We start from the raw sequence: 24304 nt of genomic DNA on the forward strand, positions 1-24304 counted from the left end.
TTTAATTCTCCGAAAAGAAAATAAATTTAGGCTAAAAAGGAATTGCGGCCCCCAGTGCAACTCATTGTTTATAAATGTGCATCCATTGTGTGAACATTGAGTGAAGTACCACATCTTGTCGCTGGGGGGCAGTAAAGAGCCAACGTGTCTAATCTGCTGTAAATTGTGAGAGAGAAGAAGTAAACAGCCAATCAGAATGCAGGGCTCCATATTGAACCGTTGTTTTGGACTCAAACGGCTTCACTTCACACACAGTTTAGTTTGTTTAGACCTTCTGTTTTTAAATTAAAGAAGTTAAGGTCAAATAAGAAGACAACCGAGTTCATACCAACGCGGTAACAATGAAGCTGACGGACATTAAAAAGTTAAAAGTGGCCGAGCTGCGGTCCAGACTGAAAGAACTCGGGTTGGACAGCAGAGGACTGAAGGCTGAGCTGGTGGACCGGCTGTGGTCCGCATCCCAGACGGGACCGGGAGGGACAGACGGCGGAGAGGAGCTGAAACTACAACCTGACAATTCACCGACAGAGACACAGGAGCTGAAACTACAACCTGACAGCTCACCGACAGAGACACAGGAGGTCCACACTCCGTCCTCCTCACCGCCGGTAGAAGCTGGTGTCTCTGCGCCATGTGAAGCAGAACCCAGCAGAGAGTTCACAAACACCGGCACACAGACAGAGGCTGATCTCGGTCCTCCAGCGCTGCACTCCGGATCTGAGTGTGCTTCAGGGGGTGTGCCTGTCTGTCAGACTGAGGGAGACCAGCTGGGACATGCAGAGGGTCCTGGAGAGGACAGGGGGGCTCTGTCAGCAGAGGACATGGGCCGAGGAAGAGCTTTCTACGAGTTCAAAGAGGAGATCCGATACAAGAGGTATATTGTAATATTGTTAAAAATTATTTTTAAAAAAGTTTAGTGAATAACTAATGCAGTGTCAGGGGCCTCTTTTAATATATTCCTCACAAAAGTACACAAAACAAGCTTAGAAAACTCCTGCAGTGGTGACTAGAGTCATCACTTTCTTTAATAAAGACATTCAAGGAAGTCTGCACAGTCATAAATCTCATAAAAAATGAATATTGCATGAAGCTGTTACACATCATTTTTTTTTTTTTTTTTACAGTTTTTAAGCCTTCATTTTATTTTGGACAATAAAGATTACAAGACAACGAAGGAAAATTGCTTAATTCTGCCCCTTGCACCCAGAAGGATCACTGTTAATATGAAGTAAAAAGGAATACGACTTGACAGGATCGTGATTTATTTTCAGAATTACAGTGAATTAGTTTCCAACAACTGTATCGCAGTCTGCTAGCGTAATAAAACTTTAGAAGCTCAAAGTCACCATCTACAGACGCTCTCAGACCAACTGATTGGCCCTATTAGTGTCATTTTAAATATTAACTGTAAGAAGTTTCACTATATTAAATGTATTAAAGTTTCCTGGTGCTGCTGACAGTTTATCTGGGTCAGTATTTGTGAACACAAATGGGGAAAAAAAATCATATTTCACTTCTGGAACAAATATTGCACATTAACAGCATCCTAAAATTGTATGTTCTATAATTCTGACACAAGAGGAGGGGTCTGATATCGTTTTTGACAGCACAAATAGTCAAATTTCTGTGTCCTACAGTAGCAGCTTGCTAGTAATGAAGAATGCCTTACCTCTTATCTTTTAAAGATTTTTTTTGTTTATGTTTTACTGATAGAAAAAAAAAACACACTTTCTGTACTCTATCTCTTAGCCACAGAAGAAATTGGAAAAAGAGGATCAATATCTTACAAGAGTTTGAGTTCAAATAGTAAACCTCTAGTAAAAGTCATCTTTTAGGAAAGCAGTGTTAATCAGCAGAATGTGTTTCTTATCTCAAACAGAGCCAAATCACCACAGCCCCCACTGGAGAGGGAGGAGGCAGAGGAACCAGATGAAGATAAAGTCAGATTAGATCCATGTGAGTCATTTTCTCACAATGTTTCTGAAAATAAATAACCTTTAGTCACAGCTGCGACTGACAGCTGTTGTCAGGACATTTTGTCTGGAAAATATCCCCACAGGATCCAGTATCTTATTATGACATTTTCATAAGAGCAGTGCACTCTCCTTCTTGCTGGCACAGATGGCTGTCACCTACACTTTGAGGTGGGTCCTGATGGATCCTGTGGGCAGCCGCGGTTCTGGTCTCGGTTCCCCTTGCTGTGGTCGGGCTGCAGGCTCACCCACGGGGTGCAGTGGGGCAGGGTGGGCTTTGAGGTCCGGCTGGAGAGGAGGTTGTTTACTACCCAACCAGAAGACCAAGACGTCAGAGAACCATATGGTCTGAGAGTAGGCTGGTCAGTGGCCGACTCCTCTCTGCTGCTGGGTAAGGATTAGCTTCATTTGGTCCTTCTTCCCAGAATAAGTTAATTGAACAGGGAACCATATTCTAGAGGTGTTCTTGTTCTTATTAAAAGGCTCCATGCTTCTGTCTCTCTCTGGTTTTCACAACAGGTGAGGATGAACTCTCTTTTGCTTATGATGGACGCGGTAAAAGAGTGTCATGTGGACAGGAACAGGAGTTTGGAGAAACTTTCTCAGAGGGGGATATCATCGGATGTTATGCTGTGAGTTACATTTTTTTTCTTTCTTTACATTCTTTGAGATCAGTTTTGATGGAACTGGAGAGATTTTTCTCTAATTTAAATTATGTATCTGTGTGTCATGTTTTCACCTGCACACCCACAGTCTTTCTCCACAGACGGTGCTGTTGAACTCTCTTTCCATAAGAACGGTCGTTCCATGGGTGTAGCTTTCACCCTGGACACTTCGGTGCTGCTGGGCCGTGCTCTGTTCCCTCATGTCTTCTGTAAGAGCTGTTCAGTCAGATTACTCCTGGACCCCACAGCTCCTCCGTGGTACCCCGGCCCTCCAGGGTTTACACCTCTAGCAGCTCTCCTTGCTGGGCAGAAGATTCGCTCCATGTCAGCTCCTTCCTGCAGAGCACAGTGTGAGGTGAGAGGCAGCAGTTTGTGCAGTTGTTTTTGAGCTAGATAGGCTCCCAGTGTTTACAAACTTGATATATAGCAGGTGTAGTGTTTACCCCATCCAATGTCATTTTGCTTTTTAGCATGCTAACATTTGCTCACTAAAACAGGCGTTAGTACTGATTAGCGCTGAACATGCTGACAGGAACACTTCTCAGTGTGCCAAATTTTGTGACAGTCCTTTTAGTAGCCCTTGACAAAAATGTCAGTCAGCGCTACAAATTTCAACATCACGGTGACAGGAATAATCACTGGATCCCCAAAATTGTTAGGATTCATCCTCTGGGAGCCATGAATGTCTTTACATAATTTCATGGCAATAGCATGACCTTATAGTTGAGGTAATTCAGTCTGGATCGAAAGTGGTAGACTGAGAGCCATGCTACTAAAAGCAACACCTACTTTGGTTGTAATATTTCATCTTTCTCTCTATCCCATCAGGTGGTGCAGGTGGTGGGTCTTCCAGGTTCTGGAAAGACCCTCTGGGCCCGAACTCACATGAAGCAGCATCCAGAGAAACAGTACAGGCTGCTGGGGACAGAGGAGCTGCTCGCATGTATGATTGTCAGTCAAACCTCCAGGCTTCACTGTCATGTTTCAAATTCACATTTAAAGATCATTGATTTCTGACCAACTGATCCAAAACATTTAACCTGTGTGTGTTTACAGAGTGGCGGACAGAAGGACAGCAGGCTGCGACAGGCCTCTCAGTGTCTGACTGATTTGATCAAGATGGCTGCTGAGACTCCTGCCAATTACATCCTCGACCAGGTGACCCCTCACACCTCAACATATTGATTTAACTGTCAGGACAGTGGGACTTCACTGACTTGTAAATCTCATCTGTTCATTTTTGTCTTGGGCAATGTTAGGAGCCATGTATATAATTCTTTACATAAAAGATTTGCATGTGGGGCAACATGTCAGCTACGGCCACCACATGCACATGTGATGTTTAAAGTCATTCACAATCCTGGACAAACAGTAGAAGTTCACTACGTTGTTCTCCAACTCCACATTTATTTCACTATATCTCTCCTTTTTCAGTGTAACATCCTCTTCTCTGCACGTCGTCACAAGCTGCAGCTGTTTGCAGGCTTCATACGGCGGGTGGTGGTGGTCTTCCCCTCTGCAGACGAGTGGAAACGACGACTGTTGCAGCACCAGATGACAGACGGGGAGCACATTCCTGAGACCGCCCTGCTCAAACTGCAAGGTCTGACTTCTTCATATTTTAAAATAAACACATGATCTAGATGAGTGTTTGCCAATTTTAATACTGTTTATGTGAAACCCTCTTTCATCATCTCTCTTTGGGAGTCATTGAACAACTCCCTAAGGAGGGAAACAAGAGGAGAGACTGAGAGCAGACACGCTTTAAATACTTAAGTAATAGCAGTTTAATTTAGCAGACTTTGATGATTAGACTGAAGTGCCACTTTGTTTTCCAGAGTAGTTACAGGTTTTAAAGACTCTCCAAAAGCACTAAATTTAGTTCCCACCAATAACGTTTACAATATTAAAAAGGATTATTTAAGACAAAATTTGCTAGTTATAAAGTGTTTCTGGATAAAATGATAGATTTCTCTGGGTTGGATCATTGTTGGAAACATCTGCTCAAATATAAGTACACAAGTCAACAAAACATAACATTGGTCGAGTCATTTTGAGACATTTTAATGAAGAAATTGGACATATTATATCTTTGACACATAGTTTTGTGTGTGAACAAATGTGAATGAAAAGAGTTTTGTAGATAAAATGTCCTGATAAATGAAAAACAAAAAATAATAAAAGGTCAAGTTGGTTCAGTCGACCAGTCACAACACTGGATGAACAAGGTTGTACTTCAGCTCTGGTCTCTCGTCTTGAGATGTAGCACTGACCTCTGCGAGGTAAAAAGACGCAGCATTCAGATGAGCAGCAATAACTATAATTTACCATTTCAGAAAAATACCAATCAGGGTCATACCACCAGTCAGTCAGAGAGAACATAAGCACACCAAACGTCTGTTATTCTGCTAGAATGGGACTGTCCTTGCTGTTGGCTTTATAAAAATCAGAGATGATAAATTCCATCTTAAAAAGGCTTTTAGGTGGTTTCTGAAGAGACCTAAAAGTTAGACATTAGTGGACCAGTGCCTTGAGAACCACTTTCCAGCTGTTCTCATGGTTCTCTGGCAGGCAGGTGTCATTTCTGCTGCAGGATCATTTGTCCACATAAGTATGCATCAAACAAACACATTTATTATTTATTTCATAGGGTTGTAAGATCAAGCTGAGTGTTTTGCATGCCCACATACAAGCTAAAAATAGGGAGAAAAAAAACAACTTCCTGCAGTGATCTTCTTGGAGAGATTCTTCACTCTGTTCCACATATACCCTGAATGCAGTGACCCAGAGTCCTCCTGTCAACACCTTATCTGATCTTTACAATATAAACAAAGAAGAGAACACAAATCAAATACATCTGCGAAATATCAAAGCAACATTTCACACATAAACGGTCAATTCTGTCACTCCATTCTTCTGTTAGCTTTACTTCTGTAAGAAACTTGTCCACAGTGGAATGGTGGCGACAAACAACTCTAACCTGTTAAGGTTTTATCTAAACCAAGACCACATTAATTACTGGTGAATTTCCTTAATTTGACTTGTTACAGACTCTGTTGTCATCACAGTAAGGTGGTATTTGTAACATTTCTATCTGTAATAGATGTGAGTTTATAAAGTAAATCAGGTAAAACTCATAATAAGCTAGTTTTGTGTGCACCTTCTGTTATCTAAAGGCACACAAGCGTTTGTGTTCTGTGAAGTTTATGAGTCAGTGTTGTTGGTGAAATGTGAAAGAATGCCAGATGTTTAAACTAAAAAGCGTGTTAAATCTATATTTCTGGGCCGCCGCTTTAGCTTACCTGGTTGAGCGGCGACCCATGTTCAGGAGCTACAGTCTCCGATGCAGCAGCCATGGGTTTGAATCCCGCTCAGGGCCCTTTGCTGCAACCCCTTCCCCCATTCTCCTCCCCCACTTTCCTGTCTCTCCTTCGACTGTCCTAAGTAATAAAGGCCAAAAAATAAATTTTAAAAAAATCTATATTTCACTCTAAAGCAGAGGCTCTGCTGCTTTGTCTTCTAGAAAGGAGGTGGTAGTAAGGTAGTCGGCTGATATTCTTTATTTTGAAATGTATTTTAAAATCAAAATCCTGCTAATAATCCCCATTTAAATGATAATCCAATTATCTTTGATTGAGGTCAATTATGTGTTAAAAGCATTGCAGTGACCTTTAGCTTACAGTATCGTTTGTATAAAAACAATGAAAGCAGGCACGGCAGTAATCGAGTACATGACACATTATAGCATTATCCACATATCATTTAAAAATATTTGTATGACAAGGAAAATATATTATTGACTTTGTTTTTCAGTAGACTTTCTCAGTTCAGTGCAATGAATCAAGTTTGATAAGACATATAAAATAATAAAAGCATTTATTTTGATGCAAGAGCCACATTTTACTTTGCAAAAACTCAATTAACAACAACAACAAAAAAAGACAATGGTAATGTTGGCAGTTATAAAATGAACAGTTTTAATTTCTAAAGTTCTTCAAAAGTTGAATTTTGTTTCTTCTCTCCAGTGAGCTGCAGTCTTCCGGAGCAGCAGGCCGACCTGCTGGAGGAGCTGCAGTATGTGGAGCTGCCTCAGGGCCAGGCTCAGATCCTCCTGCAGCAGTACAAAGACGAGGCTCGCAGACTACTGCCCCCCATCCACAAACAAGAGAAGAAGAAACCCCGACTTTACAAGAAAAGACCCCATCCTCACGGCCCTCCACTCCCGCACAGGATCCAGTGGACTGGTTTTAAAGGTGAGCAACGGTGGATGATATTTGTGGGGACTTTGTAGAGCTGAGCGTCAGTTGATGTTGTTTTTGTATTTATAGGGCAGAGCGACACAAGAGTCAACATGCAGCCATGGAACCAGCAGCCAAGATATGTGAGTTAAACAGCTGCACAACATACAAACAAACCTCGCTGCTGCTTTGTCCTCAGTTTAGCTGCAGCTTAATGTTTCTAGTCAGTTTTGGGCTGATTTCTCCTGAATTTATTTATATTATACTAAGTAACTTCTCATAAAAATATCATAGAGCTACAATTACAGACTTAAACTGAAGAAGAAATGTGCACCAGCAAATTTGTAAATATTACATTTATGAGTCACTTGATATATTTCCCTCAATGAACACACAATTTTCTTAAAGAAAAATCACTTGCACTCAATTTTTTTGTATTAACTCTAAATCTACAAAAGCATAAATTATAAAACTTTCAAACACTTCTTAAGATTTCAGGTTGATATGTGAAAATACTAATACTGAATGTACACATGATGCACTCTGCTGTAATAAAAATAGAAGACATATTGGAGAATACTTTAATGACATAGATTACTTTCATTACTATGTCCTGTGTTTTGTAGAAATCTCACACTTAGGTTGGATTCACGGTGGTTTAAGGTAACAAAGATTAATTTAAAGGAAAATATTAAAATACATTTATTTATGATGATCCTATGAAGGAAATCTGATTGTGCCAAACTAATGTGCTATTACATTTATAAAGCCTAGCATCTGAAATGAAATGTCCACTGCTGTTCCTTCTAATGTGTTTGAGTTTTGTATGTTGATGCTGCAGCAGATTGTAGACACTGAATAAATATTGCAGCACCACAAATGTTCTACAATCTGATTTACATGTGTAATAAAGGACTTACATAATATTTTTGTGATAGACAAAAGTGAAACTACACTCTATGATAAATAGTGTCTTTATCAGTCAATGATGCAGTCAGTTAAAATGTCAAATCAGACTGAAAACTGTATTGAACCAGTTCCATTTATCAAAGTTTCTTGTTAGTTCTAATATGGATGTATTGTATGTTCTCTTGAGCAAGAACAATATGAAAAAGAGTTCTTAGTTATTTAGAATGTCTTCATTATATATTCTAGTCTGGTTTGGTTCAGGTAAAGTCAGGTCCCTTTGAACCTGCTGAAAATGTATTTAGATCACAGCTGTATTCATCAGGTGTGACGTGACAGTAACAGATCCTTTAAATTGATTTTTTTAACCCGCGCTATTGTTCTGTGTTGTTTCCATTTCAGTGGAACGTTCCTTATCAGGAGCAAAGCTTCTACTACAACAGAGACGTCGGTTATGGCTCTCATGAGGGTTACTGGTGAGGAAACCTGGAGGAAGAAGAAACGGATTTTGCTGCACAATCTGTGATTGCAATGACAACAATGCTGCTGATGTCATTTAACTCATCAGTGAGTTTGTAGTTTACAGAGATCTCAGGCTGCACTCTCTGCGTTGACCAATCAAACATAACAAGTGTTGTGGTTTTTAATAATTTTATTGATAAAAACAAGGCCGCTTTTTATTCAAAAATATTTTAAGAAGTTTCTACTGTAACAGGCACTACACAGTATTTTGCACAGTTTTATCAGCAGTGTTGGTCAATAAGTGATTTAGGTAAATAAATCTCTGAACTTGACTCCAACGGTTTGTCTTTGTGCACATTTGATCATCTGGGTCCGTTTTGTATTGTCGACTTGTCGTCTGGTTCTCCGTCAGGCTTCACAATCTGATAAAGCAGCACGGCTCCTTTAGCTGAAGGACACAACTCGGACCACAGAGGGCTGCTGCTGTCCAGCTGCAGGACTTCCTACATCATATACAAAATATTTCAAAGATATATGGTGCTTTTAGATGCTTTCAGTGTCTCCACAGTGTGATTACACATTTACTTTGAATTCCATCATTGAACACAACTTGTGTAACTACATTTAGTTACATTCTGCAGTTTTTTTCATAATACAACAACCAAACTCAGAACGCTCATTCTAGTGTTGCTGTTCAGATAATTACACATCTGTAACCACACACTACTGACCGTTCTGCTGACGAAGACGACGTCTGTGGACTCGTGGGCCTCTGCTCCTCCTTTCCAGTAAAACTTTCTAACTTCATCAGAAGTCAGTGAGCAGCTGAGGACACAGAAACAATGAATACACATTACATCTGTATAAAACCCATTGTAAAGATCACAGCATTTATGTCTGCTGCCTGTCCCTCACAGTCCTATTTTTAATATACTTTAATCAGTTGTCGTATTATCTTCTGCAGCTTTGATGCTGCTATTTTCAACTTTAGACAAAGATGGTTAGATTTAAAAAAAAAAAAAAAAAAGGTTTCATAATAATACACTGTCATAATGGACAGTAACACTGTTATTTCTCCCATACAGCACTGAGCTACTGCCTGTCTTGAATTTAGGGCAACTACTTTCTTAATGTGTATGGATATTGCCACATTGAAGGAAAAAAAATGTAAATACAACTTTTTAAAATGATATAAGCCAGACTACAGAAGCCTGAGGACTCAGTGACTAAAGGGGTTGGTTTAGGAAATCGCAGGAAAGCTAATTTTCTTCTATTGATATATTGTATATATACTGTTGCGTAATCTTTCTCCAACAATGTGACTGCTTTTGACTTATGGCTATTTGATATCATTAGATCCCAACACAGGCATATGTTAGCTCACAGCCTTAATTTAATGTTTGCAACACGCAAATGTCACAAATAAACACCGTTACATTAGAAAAGATAAAATCAGCAACACACTTATTTGCAGCTGCTGCTTGTTATTTGGTGTTAAATTTGGGCCAAAACACAGGAATAAAACAGAATAAAGACAAAAATAGATCCCTGTGATGTCACAAAACCCATTTGGCTGTAACTTAAGAATTCATATGTAATTATGACAAAATTTCACAAAAACATCTAATACAACAAAAACATGACATTTAATAACCAAAAAGTCAAAAGTCCAGTCTTAAAGGACGTGGATTTAAACTGCAACTTGACTGGTGGGACAATAAATACAGCCACAATACGGTTATTCTAGTTCAACTTGTTTGTTAATTAGTATTAAAACTAAAGAAACTAATACCTGACGTAGAACTCAGCACTTGGTCTTCCAGCACTGGTGTGATTCAGAGCGACGCCCAACAGAACCGGCTCTCCAAGGGAACTCAGAGGAACGTTGACCTGAGGACAGAACAGCTTAAGATTGCAAAGAATATCTGAAGTAAAAGACATTTTAGTCGCTTTTTCTTCAATATCTTTGATAATCATTTGGCTACGTGCAAAAAGATCCCTCCATCCATTTGTTTTCCTCTAATCCAGAGTCAGATTTTGATGGCAGATGCAGAAAAAATGGGTGTGAATATTGTTTTCATGGTTTCTCATTTTTCTTACAAGGTTGGTTTTTGACCATATTTAGGTGTGCTGTTCAAAAATCATTAAAGTGTGAACATGTACCCGTAAATGAACAATCAAACCAGTATGTGCAGGATCTGGAAAGTTCTGACTTTGTCTCCCAACTATTTTCTTGGGCACATTTAGAAGCTGATAAATCATTAATGTGACCACAGAAAGCTGTACACTTACTACATAAAAATCTGCAAATGCAGCTTTTTTTTTATTCTATCAGGACATTTTGTGACTCTGCTTTCAGCAGCGCCTCACATGGAAATGAAGGTGTTATAAGAAAGATGTGTGAATGTGATAACCACTGCTGGTACTGATTGCCTGAGTCTCGCTTTTGTGGCACATTTGGTTTACATGTGATATTAGTCTTTATATTCTGCGCCTCACAGCACTCACACCCCATCACACATTACAGATACCACTGACGCTGATGCACACACTCCAGCCTCATGCAGCTTACTTCAGTGACTTAATAAATTTATTTTCCTAATCGTTGAAACATTTTCTTCTTGTCCAAGGGTTAATAGTGAAGTAACAAGCCTGAAGTGTCTATTAAGGCGTTCTCAGAGAACCCACCTCGTCTCTGATCTCTGCGCACACAGAGGAGAACAGCTCTGAGACGACGACCTCCGGCTGCATCATCACCACACTGATGTCCTCCTCACACACCGCCTGGCCCAGACGCTCACACACCACCTGAGGAGAGCAGCGATGATGAGAACAACACATTGAGCCTTTTCAGTGCCACTCTGGTTACGTCACCTTGGGCTCTGGGTGTCCTCCGGGAAGGTCGAGGAACCCTCCGGCCTCTGCCACCCTCTGACTCCTTCTGATCAGCACCACTTGACTGTCAGCTGTTCGCAGCACGGCGCCGACACCCAGAGGCTGAGCCAGCAGCGCCAGAGGATCCCCGAACTCCACTTCTCCTCGCCGACGAAGCTCCGCGACTTGACTCGACCAGTTAGTTCCTAGATAGTCCTTGTAGCAAGTGAGGCCGAGTCTCAGAGTGAGGAATGGCCCGCATCGTGATGGAAGTTCAGGTGTAGCGTCTTTCTGTTCTGTGCAGCCACATGTGGAGAAATCTTGTAGCAATTTAGTGTCAGTCTGTTGAATGACGTCCGCTACGGGTTCTGTTTGGTTTATACAGCTGTTAGTTTGTCTGTTCTGGTCCTCTGCACAGTTCAAAAAGGGGATGTTGGAGGAATGAGTGGATGGAGGCTGTTTTTGAGTAGCAAAGCAGAAAGAATGAAGCCTGAATTTGGCCCCGTTGAAAAGCCACGGCTCTTTGGACACCCGCCCCGTCCACAGCTCGTCGATGTGAAGCTCTACAGCTGGATCTATCTGCCTGTTAAACCTGGAGGATGAAGAAGTAAAACAAACACTTCTGAGGCCACTGCAGTCAGATAGTATTTATAAAATGCTCTGTGCACTGTTCTACACTAAAGCATGTACCGTCTGAACACGTCTCAGGATTCTTAATTACCTTTCAGAAAGCTCCACTTGTACTTGAGACTGCAGCAGCCCCTGCCAGCGTTCACAGTGCAGCAGCACAGACACCTCTGGGTCCATAACTTCTCACAGTGAATTACTGTTGGAGTCTTCACTTATCTCAGTTAGCTGATTGCAAACTGTCCTTTTAAAAGATCAACTGTGGAAATATTAATACAAAACAATAAGAAAAACTGAAGCTACAGCACGTCTGAAGCTGTAAAAATGCTGCAGAAGGTAAAAAAAAAAATCAAGTGTGGTAAGAACTTCTCTCCTGACCTCTCCCTCCACTCCTCATAGGCAAACAGACACACTAAGAGCACACAGGTGGCAAATAGTACACCGGTTGATCAAACAAACATCTGGTCTTTGCAAGTGTTACTGCAAACACAATGTCCCAGCTTTATATAGGCAAATGAATACATTTGTGTTGGTATCAAGACACTTGCCACAAGTTAATGTTGGCTTCCAATGAGTAAAACAATCATTAATGTTTGTGTCAAAATTTATGTGATTAAATTTGGTCCTTCTTAAGGTTAAATGACCTGCAAAAAAGAAAGAAAAAAATAATATTGTGATTATTCTGACAAATATTGCAATTTGAGTTAGTCATGTTTTTAATGGAATTTCTTTTCCCATTTCTTTTCCACAAGCGTGTTAAATCACATCTGGAGAAAATCATTTGTAGGCCCCGGGGCGTCTCTGCAGCACCACAATGTCTGTCAAAGATCAGACTTTGTGACACATTTTACTTTTATTTTAAAAAACTGCAGCGCTTTTAAATGTGGACATTGCATTTGGTCATATTGCCATTACAATAGTATTTTAACTGTTTAAACTTAGCCCTCATGGTGGAGGTTTATGTGGGTCATGTAGAGTCTGTTTGGTTCCACCAGGCTGATATTTATTTATTTATTTTTATTTTTTATTTTTTTACCATTTATAGCTATAATGTTGTTATCCTGATTGTACGTGTTGTTTACTATATTTGTCCATTCTGTACAGACAACACCAACATCCATCTTCCAGCTTTGATTCCCTGTTAAATTGGTTATATACTGGTGTTCTTTATTCTAGAAGGGCTGTTGTCTGTACAGGTTGCACAACATTTCTGTATATGAATGTGTGATTTGTAAGATTAGGCTATATATATCAATATTTGTCAACCAACTGATTAATCATTGCAGCTCTAATGTTGATTTACCTTAGAGGAAGCTTACAAACGTTGATAAAGTCAAGCATTAAAGCTGAGCCTAGAGCGAGTTAACCTGAGCTAAAACCTAACAAAAATCAAATGAGTGACATCTGTCACCCTGCCGGAGTCCCAGAATCTGATGGTGGTTTGTTAGTGCTGACAAAGTTATTCTGCACTCACCGTAGAAAGAGTCAAACAACTTCCCGTGAGCCTGAGCTGAGCACTGACAGACACGTTCAGGACAAACAGCTCCGATAAAACAACAAGATGTCTCCTTCGCTGTATTCTCTATCGTGTTCATGTATCCTGGACGATAATACGTTAACGTTAAAGTCCTCAAACTTGTAGAAACACAGTTAATCTCACCTTTTCCGAGGTGGAGCGGCACCCGTTCACTTCTCCTTCTTCCGACACACTCCCCAATTGATTTCCGCCCCATGCACAAGTCACATGACCTTTTCCTCCAATCACATTCCAGCATCGCCGAATCACACAAGTCAATATAACTGCTGTACAGTTGTTAATACTGAAGCAATGTAACCATCCATGGTTAATAATCAGTGTTTTTCCAAGTATGAATTGAACGTGACTAGAATTTGTCTCGTTAGATAAAAGCGCATTAAACAGCAAAACAGCGTGTGTGCACTGTTGCCGCTGGTACGATTCGAATCCAATAGTATGTGTCTGCAGACCCGGAGGCTGCGCTCTCAGGGCTGTGCCATCAGGGCCCTGCGTCACCTACCACAATGAATGATTGCCAAAATGCGTGATTGAGTTCTGAAGGATGATTTCTCTCAAAAAATATTTCTAATTTAAAAGGTAACTCTGACAGAAGCAGCAGCATCACAGCAGGATCTCTGCTCAGAGGAATGAAGCCAGAGTTACAACACCTCTGTTTTCTCTACTGGGACAAGTTCAGATGCCTGCAGTGAACAACATGACAGTTATTAGTATGATTAGAATGTAAAACAATGAGTATATGAACAGGCATCAACACTGAAGGTTATCACTGCTTCATGGAGCTGACAGTCATCACTTCAACAGGCTTCTATCATCTGATCAAGGTTCATTAACGTCATCTGTAGTTTATTATCATCATCTCTGAGCTCTGCTGCCCAAATCTAACTATGACTCAGTTTAACATAAACAAGCTAAATGTTGGTTTTAGTGCAGCTTTCATCAGTTAAAACGTGACCGTTTGCAGTTTAATGAGGACTTAAAACAAAGTTTTTCTCACAGTTCAGTGAGCTACCAGCAGCTGTGCTGTGCAGATGAAGACAGCAGAAATGTTCATAATGTTAAACAACAAAACGATATAAACAAACGTTCATTTGTTTTACGACGTTAAACTAATACAACAATTCACAATCAGTACTCACATTGTGACCGTCCTCCATCATGGCGAAAAATGCTGCTGCTGTCTTTAGCATCCAAATCAGCATGTGACACAAACACCACCAACCTGTCGGTGGGTCCTGAGAGCTCTGAACACACTCATACTACTGCATCTGGGTTACAGCTAAATCAAATTTTTTGCGATCATTCATTGTGGGAAGTGACGCAGGGCCCTGGGAGTGCAGCCCTGAGAGTGCAGCCCTGAGAGTGCAGCCCTGAGAGTGCAGCCTCCGGGTCTGCAGACACACCCTTCTCTTCGAATCTGCGGCCAGCCTCCTGTAAGTGCGATATTGTGAGATATTTCATAAATCTGCCAACTAAATTGTTACCAAACAATTTCTTCACCAATATTTTGTAAAGGTGTGTAATAACATGCTTTAAAATGTTGAAGTTCAGCTCCCATGGGAAATCCTGAAAAAGCCTGCTTAAGTTAGGGTACTGATAAATGATTGTCAAAAAATTTATATATTTCATATATATATTTTTAATTGGCTTTAAGTAACTTATGAGGGGCCAAATCAGGGTTTTTTCATGATTCTGAGTTGATTGCTAGCATTTATATTTCACCACAAACACTCCATTGTTGAAAAAGGCCACACTCACTTTTACATTTACATTCACAGTAGCTTTACTTTCACATACTTATATATTACTCAGTTATTTCCCATTCACAATATCTTCTTCAGACTCAACAACATAATGACTGCAGTTTCTGCATGTAATGCCTTTACAGATTCCACAGGCCCAGATGCTCGTGAGCCCGTTCTTCTTGCAGCTGCACCGCTGGTTGTTGCAATCTCCATGACAATTACAGCTCGTGAACTTCAGTAGCTCCTCAGGAGCCATGGGGTCTAGTGTTGGAACTGGCTCATACCCAAGCACACCTAATGTCCAACCATAGTCATTGGGGTTCAGAGACATGCTCTGTAGAAGGATCTAGTCCCGGGTCTGCAGGTCGGCTCAGAGTGCTGTGCAGCTGCACCCTCTGTTAGAGGTAGAGTCTCTGGTTTGATCACTCCTGCTGCCGCCTTCCTTGAGAACATGTACCAAATTTGAAACAGAAATGCAATTATTATAAATATTATTTTTAATATTTTTACCATGATGACAATGATGATGATGATGATGATTATTTGTCGAAGTAAAGCAGTGCTATCATTATTACCTTTCAAACAGAGTTGTTTTCCCATGGCCAGTAATTGCAGAAACTGTGAGAGATTCTTCTTAACCACATCAAACGTATTGGTATGTGCTGTGCAGCTGCACCCTCTGTTAGAGGTAGAGTCTCTGGTTTGATCACTCCTGCGGGGTTTAACGGACTGATGTTTTGAAGCATACATTGAACTGATTTGAAGTAATTATTGAAGAAAATGGAGCAAGACTGTTTAGAGGTTGAATGATTTTGACACATGCCTGCCTGCCTGCACAGGTGTTGACAAGATAAAGACTACATGAAAGATTATGTGCACAATGTGAAAATGTTAAAAAGTGGGTTTTATGTGCATGGAAGCTAGTGGGTGATTATGGTTGTAAATGATTTGCTTCCATGCATGTGAGGGCCATGTGAGTAAAAAATATTTTAAGTTTACTTTAAGTTTAAACACTTCAGTACTTGAATTGTATTTTATTTTCTTTATCTAGAAATAGAAGCACTACTGTTGTCTACAAGACCACTCTTAGTTGTCTAATGATAATAATAATAATAATAATAATAATAAGAAGAAGAAGAAGATGAAGAAGTAGAATACCTTTTATATTGTGCTTTTTAAGCATGTAGTATTCTGGAAGCTGTCTTGTAAAGCTTTACTTTCAGTTGTCCAGCAGCTAAGAACCAAGACCTTATGTGGACAAGTTTAGGGAAGTTTTCTGTTTTGTCCTGAGCTCATCTATCCTCAGAATGATTAAGTCAATACTGTTGATTTATGTATAACGTTCAGTCGGAGAATAAAAACCCACATAAAATCATTTTTTTGGTGTCTGGTCCCATCCTTTATGACCAGGCCACACACATAGATTTGCAAACATTTACATCATTTTGGCTTTTTAATAATACCATCCTTGCCAATAAGGCATATGGAATGAAACTCCATCACTCTCTCCTCACTGGTGGATCAGGTGGATTGAAAGCATAGACTGTATCTTTCTTATACAGTCAATGGGTGGAAGCAGCAATGAACATAGCTCAGGATGGTCTCTTCTTCTTTTCTGACAGATGGTAGAAGTGTGCTCAGGTTCTCCCCCTCCCAGCGGCTGAGAGGAGAAACTGCAGCTCATCTTGTGTCATTGGAGGTGTGGACACTCCGTTAACTTTAACACGGTCTGTAGTTGGATCAGGGGAACGGACGCTCTGCTGTGACTAGTTGAAATGTTGCAAAGCATCTGCTGAGGGTCCACCACTACCTGAACACACAGTACCTGAACACACAGCATTCACGGACTGTATGAGAGAGATGGACGACCTTTGACCTCTGAAGCGGTCACCAATTCATGTATTGACCCCAAAATCTAATCACTGTGAGAAGGGACCATACTGAGGTCATATATGAAGGTTCCGGTTTAAAGTCCTCTCCTGTAAAGCGCTACACTGTTACCAGACAAAAAAATAAAATTAAAATATGCACACACATACACACAAGCAAACACACGGACACCATTACTCTATAGTTGCTATCGATGGGCAAATATAATCATGAACAGTGTTCTGTGGAGGAATGTTAACTTTAGTTTAGTTTAGTTTCTATTTGCTGATCTTTACCATCTATATGACCTGATTTAGCACCAGTGTTAACACTAAGTCAAGAAACCTAACCTGGGATTTAGACAACAACTTCTCAACATGACATTAGAACATGTTTTACCATCAGCATCAGTAAACACACCAGACAGCGAGTCCTCTGCGCTCAGTCAGTCTGACCAATCACTGCTCTCCTTGTCACATCTTACTCTGGCTCCAAAAATCCAAGATGTCAACCAGGAAGTAGTAAAATCAAAATATCTCACTGCACAAACCAACGGGTGATGTCCCGGTAGCTCGGTCCATCTTTCTTAGACGTTTTTCTTAATAAACTCCTGTACTGCTCGTCTCTGCAGCTGAACGCAGGGTTAATATCCTGTAAACAGACACTTGGAGGGGCGGTTTGTTTTTGAGTCAAGCTGCCTGAATTAATCACAACTTTCGGTTATAACCAAAATAAAAATCCTCAGTGGGCAAAGTGTGGCTGAATGGTGCTGTAGTATAAAGAAGTTGAATAAATGCGAGTTCTAAGAAGTACTATTTTGTCAAATACAGTGCAGTAAATGTTAATCTACATAATTCTATTCTATTGTATAAATTAAACTGCAGAAATGTATGTTTTTGTTTATTATTATTTTTCTAGGTTTGAAGACATAATTGTACTTATTTATTGTTATGCCTGCTCTGTTATACACAGTGGTTATCTATGTAAAGCTTTTTGTCTTTTAACCAGAAGCTTTGTTAGGCCTGGGCATCCAAGGTTATAGCCCCACATGTTTCATTAATTGTTCCACATTAAATTTGTCTATTTTAAAAATATGAATTATGATTTCATAAAAAGTGACTTGGATCTATCATCCGTCATGCATTATGCATTAAAGCCTTAAAAAGTAATTTGATGCAGGTAATCAAAAACACTGTATACTTTCAGTATATGTTTGATCTGTTTGCTAAAGTAAATGATTTTTCTGTCAAGCAGTGACATCTTTTTGTGTATGTTTAGCATAACTACATGTGGAAGATGATCTCTCATAGCGAAGCAACGAACAAAATGTGACAACAGGTAGCTGAATTTTTCTTGTTGTTAAATAAATTATGATGGGTCTATGGACAAATTTTTTTTTGTCCAGATCATTTTGTTATAAAGCTTTATGGTTGAACTTTTTTCTCCCTCGCCAGGACTATTTAAAGAGTCGGCCACCCAAATTACTATTAAATATTGCTTACGAGAATCTGTGTGCATTTTTGCATATGATTATAGCTTTAAATCATCAGAAATAAAGTAATTCCCAGGCACACTGTTTGAGAACCACTGGTGTGACTGGCCTGCTCTCACTGTGATAATAATGTTGAACATGGGCTGAGCACTAAAAAGACGGGGAAAAAAAAGGTGGGATGACCTTACTTTGACAGTGTCGTACATTTTACATTTTACTGTGAAATAACTTGACAATTGTGCAGTTATGAGGTTGAAATCTAAAAACTGGTGGACTGGGTTGAAGGACACTAACATGTGAAGACTTTAACAGCGCCTCTTGTTTCATTGCATTCAGCTGATTGAGATGTGATCCTGAAGTGGTGAAACAATAGCTGCTTTATTTTGAAGGCGCACTCTGTTTTGTTCCGGCGTAACTCCTGTTAGCTTAGCCTGTGCTGCTACTGTGTTACGACACTGGGTTCCTCTGGTATGTCACCTTTCGTACAATTAGCACTGGTTTTACACTTGTTCCCATTGTTAAGTATTGTCTCATGTTTAATTTTAGTCTGTAAAAGAACACCACTAGCTAAATAACACCGGTTTTGACAAGCTAACATTAGCTGTTAATGCTGTTAAACACTTAAAGCTAACCCGGGCTAGCATTAGCTTTACTGCTCAGGCAGCAGAACAAAGTGTTCCTGCTGCTGGTATCTCATGAGCTCTGTCCGCTTTTTACTGAACACGTGTGATTGTTTTATGGTATAACTGGTGTGCAAAACCGGCAGCTGTAGTAGCTGCCGTGTTTGCATGAGCTACACGTGTCAATTTAGTGAATATAAAACTAATTTAGATTACAATGGATCGACCCGCCCCCTAATAACAAAGCTGCATGCTGTCAAAGTGAAGCACGTTGTGTTTTATGTTTCAGCAGATTATGTGAAATCTCCTCGGTTCAGCTGGAAGTTTTTGGTTGGTTTGTCCCTCACAGATATTTCTCTCATTCGTCCTTTGTTGTGGACCTCAGTCACATGTGGACAGATGAGGGGTCAGTTGCTGACACCAACAGTTTCATTGGAAACACACTGAAAGGTAAAGACACAGAAAACGGTCTGTCTGCCAACATGTTTGTGGTGTTTCTCTTTATTTAAAACTATAAATTGGTCGTTTTTTGTTTCTTTTTCAGGTTAAATGGTTGATATAGTATGGGCAACATGTATGCCAGTTATACAGGGTCAGGAACTTTCAGTGACATGTAAAACTGGTTGTAGTGTGTCCCAAAAGCTGTGCAATTCTTATCTTGGTAAGTATTTTAGATATTTTTCATATGTACTTTTAGATCATTTTGTCTATACAATTTATTTTATGGACAACCACAATCTAATTATCTGTGGTTGGAGAGCTTCCTGTAGCTATTTCAATGCTCTGGATTTGTTTCTGAACTCTAGAATTATTTTACTGTGACATAATCCAACCATAATATGACAAAAGGGACAATCGACTTCTCTACCAAGTAAATACCTCTTTGGTGATCTCTGACCCTTATGGGGACGTTGACTGACAAGTTTAGAAAATGAATATGAAAATAACTAGCCACATTGTTAGCATGTTGCCTGCAGTGTTGGTTTTGTCCCTAAGAGCTCCTCTGAATACATTTTGACTTTCAGAAAAAAACACTAGATTGTGTTTTTCCACCAGAAGTAGATTCGTAGTGTTTATACCTTCAGTGTACAATAAGAGAGCGTTGGGTCTGGAGTATCACTTAGTGCCGCTGCAACCAATGCTTATTTTCATTGTCATCTATTGAGTTTATTGTTTTTCAAATAATTGATTACCGTAGTCAGTTTTCTATAAAATGTCAGAAATTATTGAAAATGTTAGTTTTTTCCAGAACCGAAGATGATGTCCTCAGATGTGTTGTTTTATGGACTCAAATATATTCACTTTACTGTAGTAGATGAATAAAGATCCCAGAAAATATACAAATTAGAGAAGCTAAAAATTAGAGATTTTTTTTTTAATGAAAGGGCTCAAACTGATGAATCAATAATCAAAATAGTTGTAGAGTAATTTAATCATTGACTACTGACTGATTTATGGATGAAGCTCTGTCACTTTGTAGTTAAGATTTTGGTTTTAATTGTCTCTTCTGTCCTGTAATGACCTGTCTTTGTATCATTGCTGATGTTAACATTTGTCCTCTGTGCAGGTCGTCTCTGTAGAACCTCGGATATTTTCCATCATGCAGTTGGAGGCTCAACTGCGTCTTTGTCAAAGTTGTATTTGGTGCTGCAAGAGTGGACTGAGGCTGCTCTCCCAGAGTTCTGCTCACAGGTAGATGCTGTATATATGTATATGTGTGTGTTGAACCAAAGCAGAATTACTGGAAACACCTCAGTAACTGTTTTTATATATTCTGTATTTGCACAGGTCTGAATGCCTGCTTGGTTTTGAGTTCTTTGCTTTCTCACCACAGAAAAGCTGTGAATTACTACGAGCTCCTGGGAGTCAAATCTGATGCCACCTTGGAGGAAATAAAAAATGCATTTTTTGATAAATCTAAGAAGGTATCATCCCTATTTTGTTAACAAGCTCTGCTTTTATAGAAAATGTCTGGCCACATGAGGGCAGCCTTTCATTAACTAGTTTTTACTTGCTAACTGTTCCCACAGTGGACTTCCTGACTGTTTGTTTTCATGTGTTGGCTCTCAGTGTAAATAAGGATGGATGTGTGTATTTAACTTGTGGTTCTGAATTAATTGAGGGCTGAGATAACTCAGACTTTAGAGAAAGAAGTCTGGTTGTAAGTGCAAACCATTCACATGCATGGATTTGTTTACCATAGAAAATAAGGACATTTTTGTGTTAATAGAAGTATACATGTCCAGATAATCACACAACTGCTTCATTTGCTGTTGGATTAGCAAACACATTACTGACTCTGTTCTATTCATCATGCAGCTGCATCCAGACAGCGACCCTTCCAACCCGGCGCTGCACAGCCAGTTTGTGGAGCTGAATGAGGCCTATCGAGTGCTGAGCAAAGATCTGAGCAGGAAGGAGTACGACATCAAAATCCAACCACCGTACAGTGGAAGCCAGGCCTTCAGCTCTGCCTCCAGTCACACCAGCTACAGAGCCAGGTGAGGATTCACACAATCTGATAGCTTGTAACCTGACCTTCTACTGTACAACAATGAAACAATATAATGAAATATCTGTGGCCTTGGGGTACAGGTTTCTCTGCTGTAAGTCTTACTGGACATAACATTCTTGTGAAGACTTAACAAAAGCTAAAGGGCTGCCGTAAAGATGAAAAATGAATCTGTTTTCTTTCCCAAAGAAGAAAAAGTGTCCTTGCAATTTATTAATCAGCAGCTTTAATTCTATCTTTATATAATGAAGGTGCTGCATAGCTTGATGTTTCTGGCTTCATTCAGTTTTGCACACAAATCTAGCAACTGTGCATGTGAGGTTGTTTCTGCATGCCTCATTTCCATTAAGTGTCCCAGTAAGCCATAATAATGAACAAGTATACACAAACACAGGACCGTCCCTAAGGCTAAATCCACACTAATACGTCTTCATTTTAAAACAGCATTTTAAAAACAATCTCTGTTTCCAAAGTAATCTGTGTACATAATAACACACATCACATGACCATTCATCTACACTGAGGTGTTGGTGTAAACATGACGCAAAGAGTTGGTTGCTTCAGTACACAAAATACTATCCTTATTGTTGAGAAAAAAATGAAAATCCATGTGACTCAGAATTACAATTTTCACAGTTTGATGAAAACTTACTACTGAACAGCTCTCATTCCCTCAGGCATCTTTCCCAGTTCAGTTCAGTTTGGTATTATCACGTGACCCACTGTTGTTTTTGAAGTCACCAGTCTTGATCAGTTTTTGTCTTCTCTTCTCGTCAGTACGTACACTCAGGACAACGCTCATTACTGGGAGCAGTTTCGTCAGTCTCAGACTCCGGGAATGACAGCAGAGGAGCAGCAGAAGAGGAAAGCAAGGAACTTCCGCCTGGTGGCCTACTGCATCATCACTATGATGCTGAGCATCGGAGCCCACGCAGTCTTCTTCAAGTAAAAAACCCTACATATTATACTTGCTGAGTAATGTCGGACAATATACTTTTAAACACTAAATTATTAACTGATCACTTCACAAAAAGTATATATTTGCTCAATTTTTTCCTGAGTTGGATTATTTTATACTCTGCTAACATCCTGTCCTTCAGTCCATCCATATTGTTTCCTGACTCCCCTCATTGCATTTGTGAGTTTTCTTTGCGGCTCATTTACATCTAGATGTATGAGGTATTTCATGGACGTGTCTCAGTGCCATGTGTTTTGGCACAACCTCACACCTTATGGCCTTGTATTTGTTTTCACACACTGACTCGGTGCCACTTCTGTTTGTTGAGATTCACATCTTTGTGATCTGAGGAGCTGTTATAACAGCTGTACAAACTCATAAATACAGCAGAGCATACAGAGCGCCCGCTGACCACAGAGTGTTTAGGTTAAGCAAAGTTATTCTCTGAACGGTGTCTTAACTCAAGTGTTTCTCCAAATCTTGCAGGAAACTGGAAGAAGTTCACACTAACTTCATGGATGAGAAAGACAGAGTCATTACGGGAATTTACAATGAAGCCAAAGAGAGAGCCAGGTGAGCGCAAGAACTCCTTCACATGCGTCTTTCTTTTCTGTAATGGTACATTATGTGGTCAGTAATTTTGAGTTTTGTTAATATGGAATATGGAATTGAGTCTGACGGCGTCTTACGTGTGTTTTTCCAGGGTCAATGGTTTTAAGAAACAGACAGAAATCCTGCGGCAGAAACATGCTGAGTTTCTGGAGAAATACAAACTCCGCAACGATGGAGAGGACAAATAGAAGAGTGTCCAGCTGTACTCTGTGATGATGGAATCTGAACTGCCAGCAGGCAGAGGACTGGATGTGGTATTAGTTTTAGGATTTTAAAGTTTTTCTGACATTTTAAAAGATGTTTCTGCACCCATGTTTGTCTTCAGATGTGATCTTCATATCTGCAGAAGACGGGTGTAATGCAGGAGGGTTTCATCTGGTCATATAGGTGTTTGTGCATGACCACACTGAGATATATATATCACTGGACTGGTCTGAACGATTTATAGTTGGTGCAGTGTTGAAATGATGTCAGAAGGATCCAGCTGCAGTTTGTCCACAGGAGCCATAATGAACACTATCAAACTGCCTCTAATGAACTCACAGGAACATGTTTAATGTCCGCTGCCTCATGTCTGTGTTAATGTTGTTCAGCATGCGCGGCTCACAGATAACCATGAGTTAATGCTGGATGACAGCTGATCAAGTTATGACGAGACAGATCCTTGTTACCATCAGAATGTTAGCCTGCTTGTAAAAGAAACCGATTGGTTAATCTTGTCGCTCCATCAAGTCCTCTAAGGTTTGATGAGCCTCAGATTGTTTGAAGGGAGATTTAAGAGGCTTCAGTATAACATGTTCCAGGTAATGTGGTTGATACATGCTACCAGACCTGATCTGTCCACATTTGGACTCTCAGTGGAAATGCTCTGCATTTCCTGCCAGCTCATAACACAATTATCCATTAGTTTGAAACAGAAACTATGAATGATCAGTGTTATGAGTAGAGAAGACAAGCCACTGACTCCTTTTATTTATAGTCAAACTATTGTAATACTATTGAGACTGTAAAGATGTATAAATTTAATGGAAAGACCCAAAACAGAAAAGTATTTAACTGATGGTCATTTCAACCTCCAGAGCCAACATTCACCATTTTGCCTCACAGTTTTTAGATCTTAGAGTTTGTTATTGTTTATCAGTTTTTGACTGCCTTATCTATTCCCTGGAGGAGCGTCAGAGAGAGAGAAACGATTAAAGGGTCAACTTTTACTCATC

At 39.9% G+C, this 24304-nt stretch overlaps 3 protein-coding genes and 1 long non-coding RNA gene across 8 annotated transcripts; 2 read left to right on the top strand and 2 right to left on the bottom strand.

The window, feature by feature from the left end:
- Positions 1–241: 241 nt before the first annotated feature.
- si:ch211-107m4.1 (heterogeneous nuclear ribonucleoprotein U-like protein 2) lies at positions 242–8576 on the top strand. Its single transcript, XM_008304151.1, has 11 exons — positions 242–874; positions 1880–1956; positions 2122–2364; positions 2493–2605; positions 2727–2993; positions 3467–3589; positions 3695–3796; positions 4073–4241; positions 6664–6891; positions 6967–7019; positions 8185–8576. Exons 1-11 carry the CDS (start codon positions 342–344, stop codon positions 8260–8262), a joined length of 1986 nt encoding a protein of 661 aa, XP_008302373.1. The 5' UTR covers positions 242–341; the 3' UTR covers positions 8263–8576.
- On the bottom strand, positions 8420–13467 carry nudt22 (nudix (nucleoside diphosphate linked moiety X)-type motif 22). 4 transcript variants are annotated; one of them, XM_008304121.1, is made up of 7 exons: positions 13406–13467; positions 11840–12004; positions 11119–11710; positions 10933–11052; positions 10037–10134; positions 8976–9069; positions 8420–8747 (listed from the first exon to the last, which is right to left on the bottom strand). In XM_008304121.1, exons 2-7 carry the CDS (start codon positions 11923–11925, stop codon positions 8607–8609), a joined length of 1131 nt encoding a protein of 376 aa, XP_008302343.1. In that variant the 5' UTR covers positions 11926–12004; positions 13406–13467; the 3' UTR covers positions 8420–8606. The 4 variants fall into 4 exon arrangements, with proteins under 4 accessions (XP_008302343.1, XP_008302357.1, XP_008302365.1 ...); XM_008304135.1 differs by having other exon boundaries at positions 11840–11989; positions 13406–13460; XM_008304143.1 differs by having other exon boundaries at positions 11840–11984; positions 13406–13423.
- Positions 13468–15037: 1570 nt separating this feature from the next.
- LOC103374122 (uncharacterized) lies at positions 15038–17281 on the bottom strand. Its single transcript, XR_521110.1, has 2 exons — positions 15600–17281; positions 15038–15466 (listed from the first exon to the last, which is right to left on the bottom strand). It is a non-coding gene; the product is annotated as an uncharacterized LOC103374122 (long non-coding RNA).
- A 2109-nt stretch (positions 17282–19390) lies between these two features.
- dnajc4 (DnaJ (Hsp40) homolog, subfamily C, member 4) lies at positions 19391–24304 on the top strand. 2 transcript variants are annotated; one of them, XM_008304176.1, is made up of 7 exons: positions 19391–19455; positions 20573–20697; positions 20840–20930; positions 21325–21506; positions 22295–22462; positions 22962–23048; positions 23179–24304. In XM_008304176.1, the coding sequence occupies exons 2-7, from the start codon at positions 20606–20608 to the stop codon at positions 23273–23275; spliced, it is 717 nt and encodes a 238-aa protein (XP_008302398.1). In that variant the 5' UTR covers positions 19391–19455; positions 20573–20605; the 3' UTR covers positions 23276–24304. The 2 variants fall into 2 exon arrangements, with proteins under 2 accessions (XP_008302398.1, XP_008302390.1); XM_008304168.1 differs by lacking the exon at positions 19391–19455 and adding an exon at positions 19554–19666.

The sequence above is a fragment of the Stegastes partitus genome, unplaced genomic scaffold, assembly GCF_000690725.1.
Source record: "Stegastes partitus isolate 25-593 unplaced genomic scaffold, Stegastes_partitus-1.0.2 Scaffold39, whole genome shotgun sequence".
Taxonomy (NCBI): Eukaryota; Metazoa; Chordata; class Actinopteri; family Pomacentridae; genus Stegastes; species Stegastes partitus.